This window comes from Bombus fervidus, chromosome 6, assembly GCF_041682495.2.
Source record: "Bombus fervidus isolate BK054 chromosome 6, iyBomFerv1, whole genome shotgun sequence".
Taxonomy (NCBI): domain Eukaryota; kingdom Metazoa; phylum Arthropoda; class Insecta; order Hymenoptera; family Apidae; genus Bombus; species Bombus fervidus.
In genome coordinates this window covers 5,370,806-5,394,005 of record NC_091522.1, presented here as the reverse complement: position 1 = coordinate 5,394,005, position 23,200 = coordinate 5,370,806, and the positions used below count along the sequence as shown (strand labels likewise).

Below are 23,200 nucleotides of genomic sequence, written 5' to 3'. Positions count from 1 at the left end.
CCACCTCCTGTTAACTAAATATTTCTTTCAAATATTCCACATTCACTGCAAAACTTCCCCGAATTGCCTCTTACGCTCGTTTCACATACACTTCCGTTAATAAAGAATCGTTGGAAACGAACCGGAGGTCGTTTTCCTCCCGCATTCTCGTAATTTTTCTTGAAATCCAGAAGAGGCGTTTCTGTAACCGCAAAAGTTTGAAAAGCCGCGAAAAAGAGGCGGCGTAAATCGACTGCTCAATGAAGTAGGGTTACGACACTTTGTCTCAGACGTGTAAGTGCACTCGGTGACTTTAAAAGAGTACTGCCAATGGCGGTTCGTTTCACGCGCGAGAGATTCGTACTTTTAAAGGTGGCTTTAAGCGTGACTTCTGGAGAAACCACGCTTTCAGGCAGATAATTATAATATACATCGAGTTACACTAGGTGTTTCGATTATTCATTGAAAATTGTTGTTTCTTTATTCTTGTTCGTGTTTAAGATTTAAAATAATTCTAGCAAAAAATTTTATTTGAATTATATAAATATCTATAACATGGAAAGTTATTCCTTTTGAAAATAACTTCACATTATGTCGCATTCCAAGAATTTTGTTATATTATATGATATAAAAAATATAAAGATATGTAATTTTTCTCGCATAAAATGTAAATAACTACAATATATAGTTTCACTCGTAGATTTTGATACTGACTTTTATAAACGAGTGAATTTTAATTATTTCTTGAATTTTCTCCAAATTGTATTTTCATAAATATCTTTATAATAAACATTATTGTACGCGCACATAAATGAATAATATTAGGCTGTACACAGACTACGTAACAAATAGTTAACATTCGAATGCATAATTCGCCACAAATTTTTTGCATATAGGAAAACGAAGTGCATGGTTTGAGTATCGAGGATAATCATTTTATTTACGATTCAATTACGCAGTTTATCGAAATCCATGCCAAGTACCTGCAGCATATCTTCAAATTATGGCTGCAGTCTATCTTCTTTATTGCCCGTTGTTCGATTTTCTCCTGTACAATTTATACTGTCAGCTACTATTATTCATTACGATAATCACACTTATGATTTTCAAAGTAAAATATAAAATTGGCAAATCAGATTGATACAAATCATTTGTGACTTGTGCTATTATAATCTAATTATAACAAACATAATCATTTCTGTCGTAATCAATATCCAATGAATTTAATTTGGCAATCCATAGAATGGCTTCCAGAAACTTCTCATTGTCAGTATAATAGCAATATCATAACATTTGAAATTAATGTCTTAGAATACCAATTATCCAGACATTATACCTATAAATATACACGTATAAATTGATTCACTGGCGATGTATTTTCGTCGACAGAAATTCTAGTCCTTATGATGTAGGTATAGTCACGTATTTATGACTAGAATGAGATTTCTTTCCGTGAGAATTTCATTCTTGATAATCGATACCATAAATATTATCACCAGATCAATCTGATTCTTAACTTGCCAGATTACTATTGATGAAGTGCACTATCTTAAAGTAGTATTATCAATGTAGAATTAGTTTACTATTCAAGACACTTCAAATTTCTAACTGAATTTGAAATTTATATTTAGTTATTTGTATATTTGCTCATTTCGTTATTCTATAAATTTTTGTTGATTTTCTTTAACATATTATGACATTGAATTGAAATGATTGATCAGAATCAGGATACGTTGACGTGCATTTGCAAATTTATATTTCCATAATTAACATTTAATTTGTCGTTAATATTTAAAAAATGACTTACTTTCGTCCATTCCAGAAAGAGATAGCATAAATAATCAGAAATTCTGGAAAAAATGTTTAAAAATAGCGGTTAGAATCATCATTTCTTATGCATTAATTTTTTACATTCCAATTTACTAATTTGATCATTATGGGTTCTTAATGATCCAAATATTTTGTGCGTCGTTTTCAAAATTTACCTAACTCTTAAAAAAAATTTAGATATCTATATTGCCCCTCTATCGAACCTCTCATGTAATCATCCGTAAAATTCAAGAAAATGCACGAGAAGTGCGTTGACCTTGCGTAAGAACAAGTGAAAATCCTGGGAATGTGGTGTTCGCTACACCAATAAGGTTGCAAAGCTACGGAATACGCTATGATTGCAACCACAAAAACGTGCTATAGTAGAGCACCTGATCTGGTTGGGTTCGTTGAAATTCGCAGATGCCACGAACTGTAACGAGACGAAGCAGGTTTTATCGAAACCCGTATCTCTGGCAAAAACCGTTTCCATTCGACTTGTTTATGCGATTGTCAACGGGTACGTATAGACCAGGCCATGATATAGCGAGCTCGTAAAATCAGTCAAGAATGAAATTAACACATTTCGAGTGTCAGAGCAAATGAATTTTTTTTTTATTGCAGTGTAAATTTTTATTGAATGGTATAGAAAAGCACACATTAAAATAAAAATTGAATATGGTTCATTTTTTAATAACGAAGAAATTTTTATTCCGATATCAATGTATTTTATATCGAGTGATATAGTGAAATATATTGAAATGAAAGTTAGATATGATTTGTTGTTTAATAGCAAAGACATTTTTATTGGAATGTTAATAAACCGATGAAAGTCAATGTAACAAGTATAAAAACGAACGTATTTCATCACATTGTATGAATATAGATAGATGGATCTTATTTCCCAGATTTTACTAGGTTTCGACGTCGTAAAAAATAGTTACCGTTTGAGTTCGTACTCAAATAACTATGAATTTCTTCACGATACAGCATAGTATAAATAATCTTTGTAGAATATTTCGAATGGTAATAGAAAAATATGAATACATTTAAAATGTTAGACAGTTTTCCAATAAACATTGACAATATATTTATGACCAAAAAAAACAAACATCATTTTTCAAAAAATGTTTCGAAAAATGTAACGATAAAGTTATGTCATGTTCTTTCGTGAAAACTAAATATAATAGGAGAAATAGTACAAACTCTTTGGAATGAAACGGTATTAAAATATTAATGTTACATTCTCTCCTCCACTAGGAAGTGAAAAAGTGAAATTATGTATATTTTACTTCTTTTTTTTACAAACAATAACACAATTTGCAAACCTAATTCAGAAAATGTTTCTACTACCTGAGATAAATAACAAAATACCAAAGTGTAAGAAAAAAGAAAAAACAAATAAAAAGTTTTTGTCAACTTGAGATACGAAAATCTAGAAGTTTTGAAGTTTGGTGACTGCAATTTTCTAATCACATTAGCATTCATACTCATACAACAAAATTGTGTTTTGTCATATTTTGAACTTGTAATTGCGTTTAACATGACAATAAAAAGCAACAGTGGAGCAGTGAATTTATTAAAAAGTTCCTTTATGTTCCAGACGAGTTCAGAAGTAAAGTTGCCTGCGAGAATGATGTCATCAATCTTGTCTGCCACCCTGGACAAAGGGTTGCCATTTTCAGCGCATCGTTCGGCAGAACGGAGTACGAATCCCTTCAGTGTCCTCAACCCCACGATGTGAAAGAAGAAAGTGAGTATATTTTTTATTGTTCTAAAAGTTCGTTTTATAAATAAAATTCTAAATATTATTGTTGTATTTAATATACTATGAGATCCAGATATTCTAGCAACTAGGTTACACTGGATATTTTTTTTACATTGTGTAAAATACTAAAAATCTACATCTCTATTTTTTATTCATGAAATCAAGAGTCCTTTCGTTTGAAAATTTTTATACATACGTAGCCTGTTCTGAAATAAAATTTGTTAAAATACAATAGTACATTTAAGCTATGGTAAGGTGGCGCATAATAATCATGGGATTCTATAAAAATACTTCATTATTACTTTAAAAACTTTTCTAATTTTAAGTTTAGTTTGGCAATTCTAATTTTAACATTATTCTTTTAGATGGAAATACCAATTAATTACTCTTGATTTCTTGATACGAGGAAATCTAAATTTCAGTTTTGTTTCACATAAATTATAAAAGGTTTACGTGAAACTGAAATTTTGATCATCAACGTCTAGCTTTTAGCTGTGGAAAAGATTTAAGAACGCTCTTAGATACAAGTTAGCATCTTAATAATTCTACTAAATATCGTTCTCGGAACCATAAAAGCCCTCAAAGAAAGTAACGACCAAAAAGATATTCGAAAGTTAGTCGGGTCATTAAATGTTTACGCGAGCGTAAACATTCATGACCGTGCTGTTGAAGCAAGAGCATAGAAGATATACGGTATAATAGCAACTTATGAATCTCAAAGAACAATTCTGGTTTTTGATAAGTTTTATAGCAATATCAATATTCCCTAATTTCTTTTATCTTAACGAAAATATTATTCTTTAATCTTACCTCGTATTTGAATGTTTCAACAATAGTTAGGACAAAATGTTATGTTCTACAATGTGTTATGTAATTTTCTCACATAAAGATAATCTCATCTAATTTCGGATCAAATATATACTTATACAAAAAATAAATAAAATAATCGTAAAAATAATATAATTATTAAATATTATGCCATAGCTATATGTATATTTAATCTTAAAAATTATAATAACGAAAAAATTTAAAAAATCTGATCTTATATTTAAATATTGATATTTTGTAACAAGAAACTAGAATTAAATATTGAAAAAGTCTTCTGTTATCAACGTAAATATAATATTGTTACCAAATTTCTTGCAGAAACGTAGATATATTTCTAAAATTCTAAGTTCCTAAAAATCTTAGAAACAGATGCCCTTTCCTTTCATGAAGTTACTTTACATGGAACATGACGTTAAAATAAAGATCTATGAAACTGCACATTTACATTCAATAGCTAGACGAATCGATTCAAAGTACCGCAATTCGTGGCGGACTTTACGAGAAAATGGAGCAGAGGTCGGGTCGCTACCAACCCCTTTGTGACGATGTCCAGACGGCATCCTCGTGAGGATAACAGCTCCGAAAACACTGAAATGCCATTGGCTACGGATACACTCCCTGTAAAAGTTTTTTTTTTTATCTGATACGCTGATTTTTGCCCTTCGTGACCTCGTTAGTCTACGAATGCTTCTACAAATGTTTCTGATTATTGTGATTTTAATTCTCCAGTCGTAATTTAACATATTTCAATGTAGAATCATCAATCTTTCATTTCTGTCATCTACATAATGAGAGCCTAATAATCATCAGTGAGTGTATTAAACGTCAAGAATAAATAGATGAAATTATCATTTTTATCATCAGAAATTACAATCATAACACATTAATTAATACTTTAACGAAACGAGAAACTTTATAACTAAAATTCCAGCAACTAGAAATTTCATTTCCATTCCATGATATTTCTCTGACAAGGACTTTTATTAAAGCTTCTAGGATTAGACCAAATTCAAAACGAACCTCCCTATGCACGTTCCTTATCAAATAAATTCTCGAATCAATTGAACTTCTCCTACGGTTGGCAGGATATCGTAACCAATTCAAAGGTTTCCTCTCTTGTTCTTCAGCTTCGCCCAAACGTAACAATGAACTACATGTAATGGTCGTTTCCCGAATGGTCATCTACGATACTGTCACTCGCGATATCGTTTCAATCTGCGTGTTTCTTGGCCATGTGATACATCGTCCTGCTCTATCATGTCGTTCTCACAAACGTGTACCCACCGTGACGGTGACATGCAGAAGTGACTTTTGACTCTGACACACTTCGAGATTTCAGAGGGGAAAGTTAGCTAAGTTGGAACTTAATTTCTCCAAAAATGATTGGAAAAATTTTAGGAACCTTTTGATGATATTTTATGATCGATACATGAATGTTTGTTTTTCTGATTTGGTTTAGGATTTCTTTTCGTTTACTAAAATAACAAACGACACGTATGATGCATGCTCTCAGAACAAAAAGAATTTGTAAAAGAACTGAAATAATTTGAAAAAAAAAGAAAACTAAAACAATTGAGAAATCCGGTTTAAAGTGAACAAAAAAGAGTAAAATGGTGCTTTATATTTATATGAGCGTTATGAGGGATTCATGTCAAGCGTCGGATTATTAACCGTAGATTGATGAAGTTGACATTTCCATTAAGCGCTCTGAAGTAGTCACAGTCGACCTTTAATCCGGTATTCAGTTTTCATTCGACGAACGATCCGCGCAATTTCTGGTAAGCTGGGAAACTAGCTCTTTTTTCTCGTCTATGAAGCTAGGAGCGAACGTACTGAATAGATCAATTCTGTCTGGTTACAGCTTGTATGGCATCGTACGCGACGGAAACCGTGATGAATTTGTGCCATGGGAAACGTCGCTGCTCGGTGGTGGCAAACAGTTCGACGTTCGGTGAGCCTTGCAGTCCAGAAAGCAGAACGTATTTGAAAGTTGTCTACACGTGTGGTAAGTCTGATTGTTCTCCTATGAATATGTTAATTATTAAGATAATGTTAACGAACGTTCTTTTTAGTAAAAAAGTTTATGTAACTTTAAATTCATGTCAGAATATTTGTGATTATTGTAATATCACTTCAAGGTTTTAAAATGTGATTTTTTGTGATATAATAGAGGTACTTTTAGGAAAGTTATATTTTAGAGATCATTATTCTATTAGAAAAGAGAAAATGAATTTAGAATTTGTGAATTAATTATCATTTGCACTTGATAAATACGTATTATTATATATACTAAAATAATTTGTACTAAATAATTCGTCCTTCAGCTTTTGAATCCTTTTAATTATAAAGTGATCCTTCGATCAATTAAAGCATTTAATTCTCAATTTCCATCTTTCAAATATTTATCGTTATTACAACGCAAAGCAACATCGAACGTTCTTTATCATTTAATCATTTAATTAAATAAAATTTGTGAAATTACGAAACAATTACGAAAACAATTATTATTAGCCCTTTCCAATATCGAGCAATATAAATTAATTATTATAAATATTATTCCTTTCTCGTTCATTAACTTTAGAATAACTTATTTTATAATATAAGACAAATTAAAATCAATTTCTACATACTACAACCACCACTGTATTGTATTAATAAGTTTACTAATGAACTGTAAACACATTAACATAACAGTATATTAGCGATTATTTAATCTACATAAATTCCAGACAAATTTTTGAGCTCAATTTCCTGTATATATATATATATATATATATATATATATATATATATATATTTGATAGGTTATTTGCAGAGTACGAAATCGATAGTCGAACGTTATAACACGCTCATTGGGAATATTTGGGACGAATTTCGATATTTTTCACGTGCGACAAATGGAGCGGAACATTTGTTTTGCGCGGAACGTCATGTTCTCTGTGATCTTTTATGAAATCGGTTCGCCCTGGAAAACTATTCGCCGTTACGTAATAAATCACCGTGTATTTTTAATGCACGAATGAAAACAACCGAATGACGGAAACAACCAATTTAATTTGAACCGCGAACAAACACTGTCTCGGGTCCACCATCCACCGATTTTTACAAACAATTTCACATCTGAAACGCATTAACTCGCATTATTTGACACGAAAAAATTTATTCGTTTACTTGCTATTTTATGAACTTTTGTCACCTTTTAGCAAGCATTTTTCGATCCAGTTTAGTGATCGTGTAATTCTTTTTTATTTGAAATGATTACTTCTGTTAAAATTGGATAATAATAACAGAAGTTAAAATACCGTATTGATATTTCAGAATACTTTTAGACAGGATAAAACACATACGCGAAGCTAAATTTTTGTGAAAAACAATATATACATATAATTAGTGGAAACTTTAAAGTAAACATTATTTATGTCGTTTCATCTTATATAGAACTAACATTTACTATTAATACATACATTCATTTACTAGTAATAAATCTATAAATTTAAATATTGACACAGTATGATACTAAAAATTACATATATAGATGAAACTCCAATTCAAACAATGTTCTATGTATCACAACATTTTTACGAAGTTTGAACAATTTTTCTTTCAAGAAAAAAAGGGTACAAGGTAAAAAATTTTGTGAAAGATAGTCGCAACAGGACATGAAAGATTAAATATGGCAAAGCCTGATGAGCAAACAACAGAACATTCACGAATAAGTCGGAAGTCCATGTCAGCAGCGTCAATTGACCCAAAAAGCTTGAGGACGATTGACGCGGAGCTGCCTACTCGCGGGAAGTTCTTCTGATGGCTTTTCACTCTGGATGGCTCGTTTCTGTACTTAATGGCCAGTCAGTCTGAACGAAAGGACTTGCTTAATAGCCATTGTTTGGGCCGTTGGCAAGTGAATAATGATCGGTCGTATTCCATTCGGAGGTACCGCCAATGCTAACCTATAATACTTGAAATTCACCAATTTTCGAGTACGTTATATAGAAATGCTTTATTTCCTTAATGCCTTTTTCATTCGCTCCGAGATCATTAAATTACGAATATTTGTGTATTTATAGGAAATTTGAAGTGTAAAAGTAAACATAATGCGCATATGATATACAAAGGTATATAAGATATTCAAAACAAAAAATTCGTTACAATATTTAATGTTAGAAACAAATACATATTTAGTTAGCTTTCATTTTTGAATTGTACAGTATGACTCTCCAGTAAGTATACAAATTAATTGATGAAAATAATCTTGAATAAATCGGATGAGAAAATTTGTGCATAAATTTGCTTATAGTAATTATTTTATTTCTACTTTTTTGCTGCAATATAAACATACATATATATATATTTTAAACTTTGCACCGAAGTGATGCTATCATATTTTTACAGATGCTTTCGTTATTTCACAATATAATTTAAACACTTTAACATTCTCAAAATTGTCTAAAGATCATTTTTACTTAGACATGTAGACATTTTTGACACAAGTATGATTTCAAAGATTTATTACTCGAATGAATAGTACAGAAATGGAAAGAAATCTTCATAGGAGGAATGCGGATCTGATTGATTGTTTTTGACAGACTCGACACAATCGTAAAGTTAAGGACACGTATTGGTAAAAAGTGTTACATGTGCAAACAAAACAATGTAACATTGAGTGTTGGTGAGCGACAGAGAGCATTACAATATAGTATACAATACAATAGTATACAAATGTGCGAAGATAATATATAATAACCAATCAATACATAAAAGGAAACTGACTAGTCAAAGTATGAATCTGAAAATTAAGAAGTTAGAAAAAGTAAGTAAATAATAACGTGATAGCAGGTTGATGTGTCTAAAGTAGGTTGTGAAACAGCAACACTCGTCAGAGGAAAATATCTCGCAAGCTCTTTGAATAACGAAAACCACTACCGTAAGATGTAATTTCCTCAAAGAAATTAAAAGCGCATTATTTCTTGTATAAAGCAAATAAGTAGAGCTAGTATGTCGCACGATGTGTGCCTCATTCACGATAAACAAAAATAGAAATTGATATATTTATAATAAATGAAAACATCAATCAGACAAATCAAAAAGCATCCAAAAACTCACCATAGAATATCCTTAACAAATTTCCCAAAAAATCACGAGAAACGCAATTTCCAGCGTTCTATCTTGTAACTTAAAAATCCTAAACTCATAAACGAAAACAGTAATCAGTCAAATTACAAGATACACAAAAAATCATCACATAATATCCTGAAAAATTCTAAGAAATGTAATTTTCACTATTCCAATTTCCAAACCCCATTAAACTCCTTTAGAAGAGTGTTATAATCATCCTAAAGAGAATTCTTCGATAATCGTCAAAGGCATGTGCTCTATAAAAGCTCCTTTCTCCGCTTCTTGCAAGAAACAACCACTGCGATTCTTTTTACATAGTAGAGGAGAAATTTTACAAAAGAAAATTGGAAGGCCAATTTTCTAATCTCGATGGCGCGTCATGAAGCATGGAGTTTCGAACCTTTTCGAAAACAGGTCGCTATCTAACCACTGGCCACTAACGACACCCTTGACGATACATAGAGTAGTCAGCTATCTCAGCCGGTGCGTTTCTGTGGAAAATTCCAGAATAATGATACCGGCACGGCCTTTAACGAGCCACGTCGTCCGTTCGACCCGAAGAAATCCGCTCGGGCATCGAGCGTACCGCGTCGCGTATAACGAGCCGTCGCTTGTAATGCCAAGTTATTTTCATTGTGCACGCGATACAGGGAAGAAACGGGGACTGGCATCTCTGCTTTTACTCTACTTTCTTCATCCCTCTTTCTTTCTAACTGGGTTGAGAACTAACTACGGATTCAACCGCGGACGGTTTTAATGGCACTCGTCGCGTAACATTGTCGCTGCGGTAACGACCGACTGCTCACATCGTCGGTGAGTTTATAGCACCGGCTGGGCCTGGGATCACCGGTTAACACGGAAAAATGAGCATCGTTATGATGTTTGTCATTTGGTTTAACCAAGTTTTGTTTTTCTTCGTTTCCACGCACGCTTCGGGCCAGACACAGTAGAACATTTCTCAGCAAGTAACAGTGTTGAGTTTGTTAATTGATGGATTACTGTGATTATTGTACGAAAAGTGGTGATTTTTTTTGTTTAAAAGTCTATTGATGAATTATGGAGAGAGACAGTGCCTTAAACGCATTCTCCTTACCTTAATTATTTAATGATTACATAGGAAAAATGTGACAGGTCCATTAATAAGTAAGAAGAATCAACAGTAAAAAAAATCTACAATTGTCAAATCTACAAGTGTCGGACTAAATTTTTCATCATAATCAAGATTTACAACAAACTTATGTAAAACGTGCAATTCAGTACTAAAAATAGAAACATTTTCATAAAAATGTTATCTTAATTTAACACGACTGATTCAGTTTCATAATGCATCCAGATGACGTGTATTAATTAGTACATTTTATTCATTCCATTAAATTAATGTAGGAATTGCAAAAGTGCCATGCATGAACAGCCGTAGAGGTTCGTACTACCCTCGACACGTTACACATACTCACTGAAAAAATAAAGAAACCTACGACAGATAACGAATGTACGAATGCAAATGTTTGCAGCAGTCTAATTGCATATTAATCATGAGCGTGTTATCTGTGAGTGAAAAATAAAGGTGTTCTGCAGGTTAATGCAATATTAATCGTATTTTATACGTTAAAGTAATAACTTGATGTATCTGTAGGAGATCGATACATTAAGCTGTGCTTGTAGCTTTCTTGCTGTCAGCCTTGATCAATTACACACGAATATACAAATTAGCTATGTAAGTTGCGTGCAACGATAGATTCACTAAAAACAGAAATAGAGATAGAAATAGGAAGTAAGAAAAACAAGCTTCTTCGGTAATAAATATTTCAATTAATACTTTTTCATTTTTTGAATCACACGAATACAGAATTATTTCTAACAATACACGTATAATGATTTTTATTATTCTTATTACTTTTTGATCGTCAAAAATCGATTTAGAATTTTGTGAACTTCTAAATAAAAAAATATTTTATATAAAGCACGTAAACAGATAAAAAAGTGTATTAATAAAGAACCAATCGCTACGAATTATTGTTCAACAACTACTTAAATAAATATATAGATATACTAAAATAAAAATATATAATAATAGATAAATATATAATGAAAATGTATAAATATGATAAAAATATATTCCAGCTGGAAATAACGTTGAAACGTTGGCCGAAAGTAAAACGAAGTTTCGAATGTAACTACATTTCTAATGTTCCTTTTCTCTCATTGTAACACCGCAAAGGCACCGCTTAAGGCACTGCAAAGATAAATAACAGAACCATAAGACAGTGTTTAAAAGTTTTGTTTCTAGCAGCTTCCCCAACGATTTTCTATTTCACGCGCGAGATGAAAAATCGACTGTTCACAGCGGCAATCAATTCGAGTAATCGGTGGAGTGTTTCACGTACTCGCGGCTGGACGCTCTTTTTATTTAGTTGCGCATTCTATTTCCCCGTCGAATTTTATACGCCGATCATACCGCTTTCATTTTTTGACGACACGCCGATCTTTTCCGGGATATTTTTTCTGAAACATAGCTCACGCTTCGATACTAGATAAAACGGTCTACCGTAATTGAGAACACCATTGTAAAAATTCAACACAACCTCAACGTGCACCATATCGAGAATTGCAATTTTATTTCAATTTAAAGTATCAAAAGAGTTCAGAGATAGAATTAAAAAAGAGGTACAATATTAAAGAGATCGTGGAGAGTGGAATGGAAAAGTTAAGTAATATATAAACTGCGATTGTTTATGCAAGTTAATATTTTTATGAACGTACATACGTTATCACTTGAAATTTTCAAATAATGTTTTTGATGGGAAAGAATTTTGGACCTTTTAAACTCTTGTTTTGAAAATGAGAAAATAACAATAGTTATATTTATCCAAAATTAATTATTAGACTAATGTCTTTTTCACTGAAATATCTTTTCTTCCTTTTAATGAAAATTTAAATATTCCTTTCTTATATATTTCACTAATTATTTTTTAATAATTTCCAGAAGGCAATTAGATTAGATGCTATAAGGAGTACTTTATTTTAAACATTTTATGTATTTACGTATTTTAGCTGCATTCTGAATATTTTTGTATCTTTACATTTCCTATAAGCGCATAATCATCTGCAGTCTAATAACATAATAATAAAATTGAAAAGGAAGTGTAGAATTGTATTTTGGAATCAGGAATGAAGAGCAATAAAGGTGGATAAAGGGGAGGATGATCGTAGGCAACTCGAATCGTGGTTGCTCGACGCAACTCGATGCAAATACAGGTTTCCTATTACGCAAACAATCCTCATTACATTGCTATACCTTAAAATACAATACGTTTAATATAAATGTAAATATAGGACACGATGTGCCGAGTTAATTAGCGGAATTCGTTGAATGAAAACAAAATGTTGAAAGAAATTTAAATGAAATAATCTCAAAACTTTTAGTCTATTCTCCTTCTTGATACTGTTTCTACTTTTTCGAGATTTCGAAATACAGTCCGGGTTATAATCTGATTTCAGATAATACGTAATTTTATTGTGATTTCATTACGACTAAATACAAAAAGCAATTTTATACGTTTGGATTACAAAATATTAAAATTATTATTTGTTTCGATATGAAGTACTTTCTGAACTTACTTTTTAACATCGATTTAGTGTTTTATAATATATAAAGTTGTTTTATATATTCAGAAGTAGATAAAGTTACAACGATTAACGTTACAAAATAACATTCTAATATGGATTTAATATTGGTAGCAAATTAGAGTATTTTCTGATGTTTAGAAAAGAAATATAGAACATTTCAAAATCAGATTTTGTTCGTGAATAAAAGATTTCCTAACTAGTTTTTATCAAAACGCTCCTTCAAAAATTGCATCTCCTCTTAGTTCATTGAATTATCAGATACTTCATATGTGAAGTACAAGCAGAGACTTTAGTTTCACGATTATAATATCAACGATAATTACTTTCGTCAAAATTAAGAGTTACACAAAAGAGTCATCGATGTATAATGTATAAAAATAGAATTGAAATATTTCCAGATTTCATATTAAAATAACAAACTACAAAAGTCATCATTTATTTCTTTTACTTAGATGAATAAAATTATATAGATCTTCAAGTCTTCTTCTATTGATTAGAGCATTCTAATCATAGAATAAAACAACATCACAGCACGCTACCATTTCCAAATCGTCCATTCGAAAAATAATCGGCCTACTCTGTAGTCACATTTATCCTCGAACAATCGTACAATTCATCGTAGGGATATTTTCGGACAGAATTTCCATCTGTCGTCGGGTTTTTTCATTAAGGTCCGATTTATCGAGGCTCGTTTCGCGAATCGCGCACACGTGCCTGTGTAGGACCGTACCAATTACCGATGCATTAGCAAACAGGTGTTTCGCGCATTGCATTTATCGATCCATTCGTATGTACCGACGGATATTCTAGCCACGAAATCTAGTTCTAACTCGTTATTCAATATACACCTTATACTCTTGCAAAATGTTCTCTCTCTCTTCAACAACGTAGTGATCCACAATTCTGATCGATATGGGTGAGGTTATTCATCTTGCGTTTCCGTTAATTATTCTTTTTTTCGGTTAACTGCAAAGTACGTATTCAACGTGTGCACGTAGATTCGCTAATTAAGATTCACTCGTCTTATATTTAACAACTGAGTCGCCCATTTACTAGATTGATTAATTCCATAAAAAAAAGTAGGAAAATGGATAGAATTATATATATGAACTTATCCATTTTAACCTGTAAACCCCTCAATTGTTATTTCTCTTTCAATGAATACACATACTAGATGTATATTATATAGTACTTTTATTCAAAAATAATCTGGTACTTCTTTTTATTGAGAAAGAAGAAGAGTAGAGAAAAAGGCAAAACATGAAAAAAGAAGGAAGGAGAACACGCTGTGTTGGTATTCTAATTTAACAGTAAGTCATGCACGCTTGTATAAGGCGCGGCAGGGGAGCTTTTTACACTAGTAAGCAAAATATGTGCATACGTTCAGCAGATGAAAAACTCCAGGGAATAATCAACATGCACGCCACGGAGACCGCGAGTATTCTTCCCCGCGAGATCGAATTTCGTTTTCGTCCTCTGACAGTTTTTATCGTGGCAGGTTTTACCGAAGTATACCTATTGCAAGTTTTCTTGCGTTCTTCCAACGATAGCCGTGTTGGAGCTAATCATTCCACGAGGCTCGCGTGAAAGATGGGAGCATTTTACGATTCGCGGGTCGAGATAGGGTTACGTTTTATTTTGTGAAAGATTTATTATGTGAGAAGATATTGGGAGAGGTTAAGTGAATTTTTGAGTTTTATTTTTATTTTCTTTTGAGCTTGATTGTGCATTCATAAATATTATTAAATGCGGATATGATGAGTAAATATTAAGTTGTCAAGTTTAATCCCATATTTGTGAATTTTATTGAAGACTATTTTAGTTTTAAAATATAAATCAGTTTGGTTTAAAAATATAAATCGGTATATATGTATAAGTTTTAAAACTATTTGAAACACAATTCTGTCTATTACAATTGCTTGCAACACCACAACAATATACAAAACCATGTAAAATTTCGTGTATTTTTCATTTAAATATAAAAATTCATTAAAGTTCGCTCAATGTTCGACATGTTGATTACGACACGTGCATGAAATCAAACGTGATTCCTATTCCAACAACGATCCACCGTTGAAAAGCATTGCCACGATGTTCTCTTCTTCGAGCCGCTGCCAACGTTAGACCATTGACCCGGAATAATTACGAAGCGATCTCAAAGTCTAATTGGATCCGCATGAATTATCCGCGTACATCAAAGTACTTTGCGGCGAAACACGCGATGATTTGACACCATGCTCGGTCTTATTAAACAAGTGGTCATTGGTATCTAGTACAGATACAACCAACTAAGACAGTAATCAATTCTTTGCGATGGTTATTTAAAAATTGATAATCTTTAATTTACACTAAAACTTTCATTTCTTATTTGTGAAGTGATAAATAATTTGAAATTTGTTAAAGGTATTTATAAATTTATAAACTTTTTTGCTAAGTATTCTTTCTTTTTTTTTTTTTTTGTATGTTTAACATTTATGAAATGCGAAAAATACAAGTAAATAAATTTGATTGTTTTATCCCTTGGGCAATATCTTCTGAATTAAATATTCAATAAATTTTCTTATGTAATTAAATATTTTATAATTGATGATTCTTTGAATTAAATTTTGATATTTCACACACGAATGAGATATTAAACTCTGTGTAAAATGTTTTGTTGTGAATGTATCGTGGACAGTTCACGGGATGGCAGGAAATTTATGTGACACGTTAGACGAAGTATGAAGGAAAGTTTATTCGGGAATCAAGAATATGGCGCATCCTTTTCCACTTCATTTGTCGTCGTTAAATTTTCTCGATGACGTGTCCCGAAGAAGCGCGAATGCTGGCGAAAATGGAAGAATAAGCGGAAGAAGGAAAAATAAAAAGCGACCTAAGTGACAGAGGGAAGATAAATGGTTGAAGTAAGACCTGTCAAGGAACTGTCTTCAGTTTTTTATGGATTATTGGATCGATGTTGTTTTAAAACTATGGACCAGAAGCTTCTACGTAAACTATTAAAAAGTTTTAATAAATATTCATCTCTTCATATCTCTGCACTGCTTCAAATAGATCTAAATACATTTTAACAAGCAATTCCATTTAATTTTTAAAAGTTAACTGATATTTAATTATTTTAATTATTGAAGTTGAAGAAATGGCCAATTTTATTACAATGACTAAACTCCTGTAATGTAACAATTATACATGTATATTTTCTAAAACTTCTACTCTTCATTTTTTCCGTTTCTTTACTTCATATTCTTCATTTTGCAAAACTTCAAATTATTACTCATTTTCAATCAACCTCCTCGCGCGAAAGCATAAACATAATTTACGAATGATTCACTAAATGTTTCCCAGAATCCGTTAGACGATCAAGTGATTGTCCGAACGACTCGACGAAAATTCGTCGAACGAAGAGGAAAACAAGTGTAAATAACACGGAATGGACACAATGTAGAAACAGGCCTTTCATGGTTGCTATAATAAATACTGTGTTTCGTAGGACAAATGTTCTGTTCTGTTATCACGGCTAGTAAACACGGAGGAATTACGGTCAGTTGTGATACTCAATCTCGTCTTTTATTTGGAAAGTTGGAATACTTCTCCGGATGGCGTTCCATTTCGTTTCTCCTGTCCTCTATTTTACTTGAAGTCTTTTAGTTCGCATTGGCGCTTTGCGTCGCCCTTTACATTGACTGTGTTACTGTCGATAGTGGTATAGTAAAAAAATTTGATTATTATTCAACAGAATTGAGATTTAAAAAATATGTTAGAAGCATGTACATGATATCTTGAGGATAGTATAAAAAACGTATATATTACATTTTTAATCATATATCAATCAATCTATTTAAACTTTAATATTATTCTACAAAATAATCAAATGTCCAATTCGTAATTTTTTATGGAAATTTTATAAATTTCTAATTTTATAGGTATTTGATTGATTTATAGTGTTATATAAATTTCAAATGTTTGTGTTCTATCATCTCAGTTTTAAAGTAGACGATTACCCTTCTTAAAATTACTGAAAAGCACGATTGGAACTTCTTAGAATATTTTGTATTGAAAATTTGAAATCAGTAGAATCTATCTATTTCTTATTTTCTGTGACGTAACTCTTGAACTCTTTATTTACAAGACACGATAAATTAATAGTTGATTAATATTTTAAGACATTAACCCGTTATATCTGCTTGCACTAAAGTAAAGGACGATCAGATGTCGAAGAAGAAACTAAACACGAAGATGAAACTCCAGACGTTTGCTGATGCCTGTGCCACGATACTCTTATATCAAGTTGTAGCATAAGTTATGTTCATCGTTGGTCTGAGGTAAAATAAATATCATACTATTTCCCAGAAATTTCTACTACGAATATCCTATATCAAATGAAAAAGAGAACATTAAACTTGTGGTTGATATGCTATTTACTTTCATTTTACAGTTACATATAATATCATTAATCCATATTCTTATAAATGTATACAGCCATCGTTGTTTATTTAATTGGTTCATTAACATATCTTCATCTCTATTCATCTTTTGACTTCAGTCATAAACGTTTAACAATCAGAATGCCCCGAATTTTAAATAATTACGATTCTAATTATTTATTTACTCTACAAACCTATTTATTTAATCATTATATCTATATCTATATATGTATCTCAGTTTATCGCAAAGGAATATCTATATTTTGCTTAATAATAAATTAAATATTAAATAAATCCAATATTTGCATAAATTTTATTAAAATATTAGCACTGCAACATAGATTGTAATGGAGATTGTAATAGAAATTGTATCTTTCACATATATTACGATAATCATATGGTGAAATTTTAAGGATTGCAAACACCGTACAGTTAATCGTAGTAGCAGCGTTCATTGGGTTCGACTACTGCCAATACGGGTCAGCGACCCTTCCAATCAAATTTTGACACGAGAAAATCTATCAATCACTAATAAAGTAAAAAGTCATACGTCAAGCAACACTCCAATACTAATTATAAAACGAAAACCTGATTCAGTTGTCATGCGTATAATTAGAAAGTAGGAATCCAACCATGAATTTAACATTTCTTAAAGTTTCGAAATTAAAAATAGTTCACCAAGTGAAACTCTTTTAATCGATTCGAAATTCAGTGTTTGTTTTCTACGTGCGCTATTTTTATCCTTTAATTGCTTTTTATTGTTTATTTTTTTTTTTTTTTTTTTTTTGAGTAAAAACATGTTTAACCCGCATCAGAAAGAGGAAGAGCGATTTCCCTCGAAATGTTTGACAGAATCTTTAAAGTAAATATCTGGAATGATGTATTCTTTGGCCAAGAAAGCTGTTTGAAAGATTCTCAAAGGATCTCATGTCCTGATTCTGAAATTGCTTCTTGGCACGGAATAAACGCTTAGAATATCGCTTTCATTTCTCCTCGGTTTCGTTTTTTTTCCTCGCACAGATAAATTTGTCCCGTATTCATATTGGTATTACCTATTGAGCTTATTTCATGTGTCTTCTTTTTTTTCTTACGACAACTGTGCGGATTCGCGTTTGAATCGTTCGTTCAATGAAAGAAGCTACGTAAATAGGATTTTCTCAAATAGATAACTATCTACATATGCAGTCATTGCGCAATATTTATGTCGTCTAAAGTTTAATAAAGCTAGATATCAATAGGATATCGTCAAACAAGTTCAACTTATTTTCAAAATTTGATAAAAATGTAATATCTAAATATATAAAAATCTTCAAAATATATTATTACTTCAGAACAATTTAGAATATATTATTTACATCTAGTGGATTTTTCGATATCGCTCAGCTGCTCTATGAATAAAACTTATCACGAAATGTCTTTTCATAGAATCAGAAAACTTTATCGTTCGATTGAATCTAGTCGAAAGTGTCACGGTGTGTAGCAATGAAAATAATTTTCCATAAACAATGTTTGGTGGTATACAAAACGTGGAAGCGTCAAATTCAATTGGCCGAGACAGGTGAACCACCGAACTTGATTTTTCCGATTTCCATTTTAAAGAGTGAATTACGCGGCACATGGCCGCCTCATGAAACATTGATGAACTAATCTCCTTTGGGGATTGACCGTACGCCCTGATTTTCAATCCTTGCCTGTGGGTTTTTGAAAGTTTGATTTTTTCTTTGAATGAGATTATCTTGGCGACACGGTTTATCCTTACATTCGTCGGAGATGACAAAGTAAACTTACGCGACGGACAGAATTAGGTCGAATGAATTATTTCGTCCACCAGCTACTTACGATTATTCTTCGCGAGAAAGTCAACGTCCTATTCGGAAAATTGCCAATTAACCGGTGTAATATTCTTTGTAAGACGTTATTACGATGGTTGAAGTCTGTACCTCCTTTCAGGGAAAATTGAAGGAAGTAATTAAGCAAATATTCTTAAATTTTAAATAGTTGATTAAAGTTAAATTTTCTAGTACTTGTTTACATGGTATCTTTTAAAAATTTATATTCCAGAAATGTTGATTTATACGTGTACGTGGCTCGTGAAATATTCTAACACTTTTAATTCACTCCACATAAATTCGTTATTACTTCAAAATCAATTGCATATTGTATATTTTTTAAAGAACTATTACTACATGGAGGTTATGTTTTATGAGTGAGACAACTACCTTAGTTTTCATATGTGCGTAAAAAGATCAGGTTACCATAACAGAGCAATACGATGACTAATCATTGGCCATTGTGGTATTGCATGCGCTAATTACAGGTATTGTCCCATGGCATGGACCAGTTTACAAGGATCAAAAGTGTTTGCTTGTTGATTGTAGTACAGAGAGTATTCCAATTTCATTCGCTGCGAATAAAAACCTTCGTGCTCAATTTATTGCAACGTTGACCTATAATTGCTGACATTATAACAGTTTTAACTAATCTTTGAAATTTTACAGAAAATTTACGTTGGTAATCTTCTCTTCATGCATTCGTGAAATTGTACAAAGCGTCATCTCTTAATTGACGCAACGATGATAAGGGATGAAGGAATTAATTTAACAACGTCTCACGATGGGATCTGCATTATTGGGAGTCATGCTAAGAGTCATAAGAGTCATATTTACACGCAGGAATTCGCTATTTACGCGAAGAATATTACATACCTGTGAGAAGTGTACATACTTGCGAGTATGTCTTCATTTGTCGATCAAAGCCGTTTGTCAGCACCAGCAAACAGACTTAAATGGCTATTTGGCTTGAGTTCCTTTGTTAGTCCATTTAAGCTTTGTGCAGCGTGCTTTGTATATTGTTGTGTATTATTACATCATGTGTATATTTAGTATTCGAGTTCGATACTGCGTCAACAAGGAGTATATCTATCCATTTTCCAATTAAATAAGATGAAATTTCTTAGAAATGTTTTTATTAGCAGCTAAAAAAATATATACTAATTACATAAGTGTCTTACACACATTTTAATAATTTGCACTTGTTTACATAATATTTTATAAATATTACCAATGACAAAAATTGTAAACTAACCTCTTGGTTACTGTATAAGAGCTACTTCAAAAATAAATAATTGATCTCATTCCAATAACTTCTAATTATTTACATAATATTGTATAATGTGTCATCGTAAAATGATTTATAAGTAAATTTTTGCTCTTTGAAAGCAGACATCGCATTTTGTTCAAATTCGCCATTGTATATCAGAATATCAGACGAACGTATACAACGTCAAGCACAAAAATTTCTCAATAATTCAAAAAAATTTATCAACAATTGTGTGAAGCAATCTATAATGACTTAGTCATATTAACAGCAATATGTTTTTTGTATAACAATGATAAAAGTAAGAATAATGCTGCATAGCCTAAAGCGCTTTTAAACAACTCTCCTCGAAATAGGAAGTATACACTGAAATATACAGAATGTTCTAACAAGAGAAACTGGTATTTCCTTGGTGGCTACCCGAATAGTTCGTTTGCTTACCTGAAATCTAAGTCTGATTCTAAATTGTGCGGTGTGCTCCTTGTTCCAACGCCTTTGATCTATTATACTTTCGTGAATACAATGTGCATAAATTGCATTCAAGAATCATAAATTATTAATAGGCTATGGATTTCTTTGCTGATTTATGTTTTTGTGTATTTATATACACAAATAATGAAATGAATTTTAAATAGTGATTTGTTTCATCCACTAAATTATATTGTAATCAATATCTTATTTTGGATATTTTATATATATTTGCACATTATCTACAATTTGTAGATCTTTTACGTCTTCAGATTTAGATTGCAGAAAGAAAAACGGTAGTTTTTAGTTTGCAGTTTTTGTCTGTTCCGTCTATTATAGCCATGTATGTAGTATGAAATGGAACTTTATTATTTTTATTATCTCAAAAATACCTAATACATATTTCAGAAAGTTTATTGAATGAAAAGCCATTTGAAACGCTTTCTCTATAAAATTATTGTAGAGAGAGGGCTTAATGGTTTTAAAAAAGAAACGAGTCATATTCATTTACTTAACTATTTAATCTGGCATGAACACCGATGACTGACACGAGTTCTCGAGAGAGATTTCAGCGTTTTATCGCCTACATTATAAACATTTGGAAAAAGCAAATTGAGCAAGACAATTAAATCAGTACAACGATAAGCGTAGAGCAAGTAACTCAATGGGAGCTAAATAGTAATATAAAATCTGTGTTAATTAAACGCCTACAAATTTGAGGTGAAGTCATTGGTGAACGTGCTCACAAGAAATACTCTTTATGTTCAACAAAAAAGGTTTATTAAACTATTAACAATCAACAGTCAACAATTTACGATCAACAATTAACGATTAACAATTAACGATTAACTATTAACAACAATTAACGATTAACAATCAAGAGTTAATAAACACGTATCTCGGCTTGTGTTTCCTTCATTATGACGCTAAACCTTATGCACTTCGCAGCTCGGGGCAGAATGAATCTTTGGTTCGAAACCAAACGTATTCTTTTCTTTGTGCCCCTCGATATCCCCACTACGCACGCGTTTATTAGATGTCCGCGACAGTTGCCGCGTATGCATTCTTTCGAATATTCGGCGAAAGAACCGTAGGGATATCGATGGTACATTAGGCATGTCGGCCTTACGCTTTGAAGGTATAGCGCTTTGTATCGCGAAGCCGTTGGAAAGTTCTGTGGTCGAGTGCCGCCACAAATTTACTTTGGAATTTTGAAATAAAAGATTGTATATAATTCAGACTAAAAAAATCCATATTTCCAAACGAAACTCACAAACAATTGCAATGTAACGAAATTGTAAATACAGCTCGAACTTACAAATTGCAAAATTTTTCCATGTGGAATAAATGCAAAAACATTCGTTAATAAAATTAACAATGAACAAAATCCATAAATTAAATCGCATCAACGTGTAACCCCAAAATATGTTCCATACAAAATGATCGAATATTTTAACATACTAATAATACTACTGATGGTCGTTTAACATTTCTTCTTCGTAATATTTTATCGCACAGATACGTTTGAGATTTCGGGGAGTACGATAAACAAACTAGCGAATTTTGAAAATCGGCTTATCCGATATCATCATTGTACAACGAGCAAAATTTTTGGCACTCTGCATGACAAACTCTCCGCTTTCTGAACAGAGCGGAACCGGATTTCAGCAATCACGCGACTAACAGCGGAACGTTCGGTTTGCAGCCGAATAATCCAGGTCATGTGGAATAATTTTAGAGTGAATCGAGTAAACTGGGCGCGATCGAATTTTAAGGAGATCAACGAAGGAGATGCACGAAACTATTCCGATTTGCTCGCGCCATTTCCGAATTATTTCAGAATTGCCGATCAAGTATTATATTTTCCTTGTGTAACCGGTAACGATCAGTGCTACTGTTCGATTCGGGATCAGGGACATTAATCTATTCCTTCAAATTTTATCGGTCGATTTTAATATCTTTTTGTGTATTCTAGAATTATTTCGCGAATCGTAATACATGAAATGTGCGAAACACATTTCAACACTTTAGATTCTATTTACGTAGGTTGTGTACAGTTGTAGATCGTTCCGCTATTGTATAGTTTGCA

At 31.9% G+C, this 23,200-nt stretch overlaps 1 protein-coding gene across 6 annotated transcripts in view; it reads left to right on the top strand.

Moving 5' to 3' along the window:
* LOC139988528 (uncharacterized) overlaps positions 1 to 23,200 on the top strand; it is a 315,648-nt gene that overhangs the window by 224,516 nt on the left and 67,932 nt on the right. For all 6 annotated transcript variants that reach the window (XM_072006089.1, XM_072006090.1, XM_072006091.1 and 3 more), the window contains exons 5-6: positions 3,392 to 3,541; positions 6,246 to 6,389. In XM_072006089.1, coding sequence (XP_071862190.1) covers positions 3,392 to 3,541; positions 6,246 to 6,389 — 294 coding nt within the window. The remainder of the gene's footprint in view (positions 1 to 3,391; positions 3,542 to 6,245; positions 6,390 to 23,200) is intronic.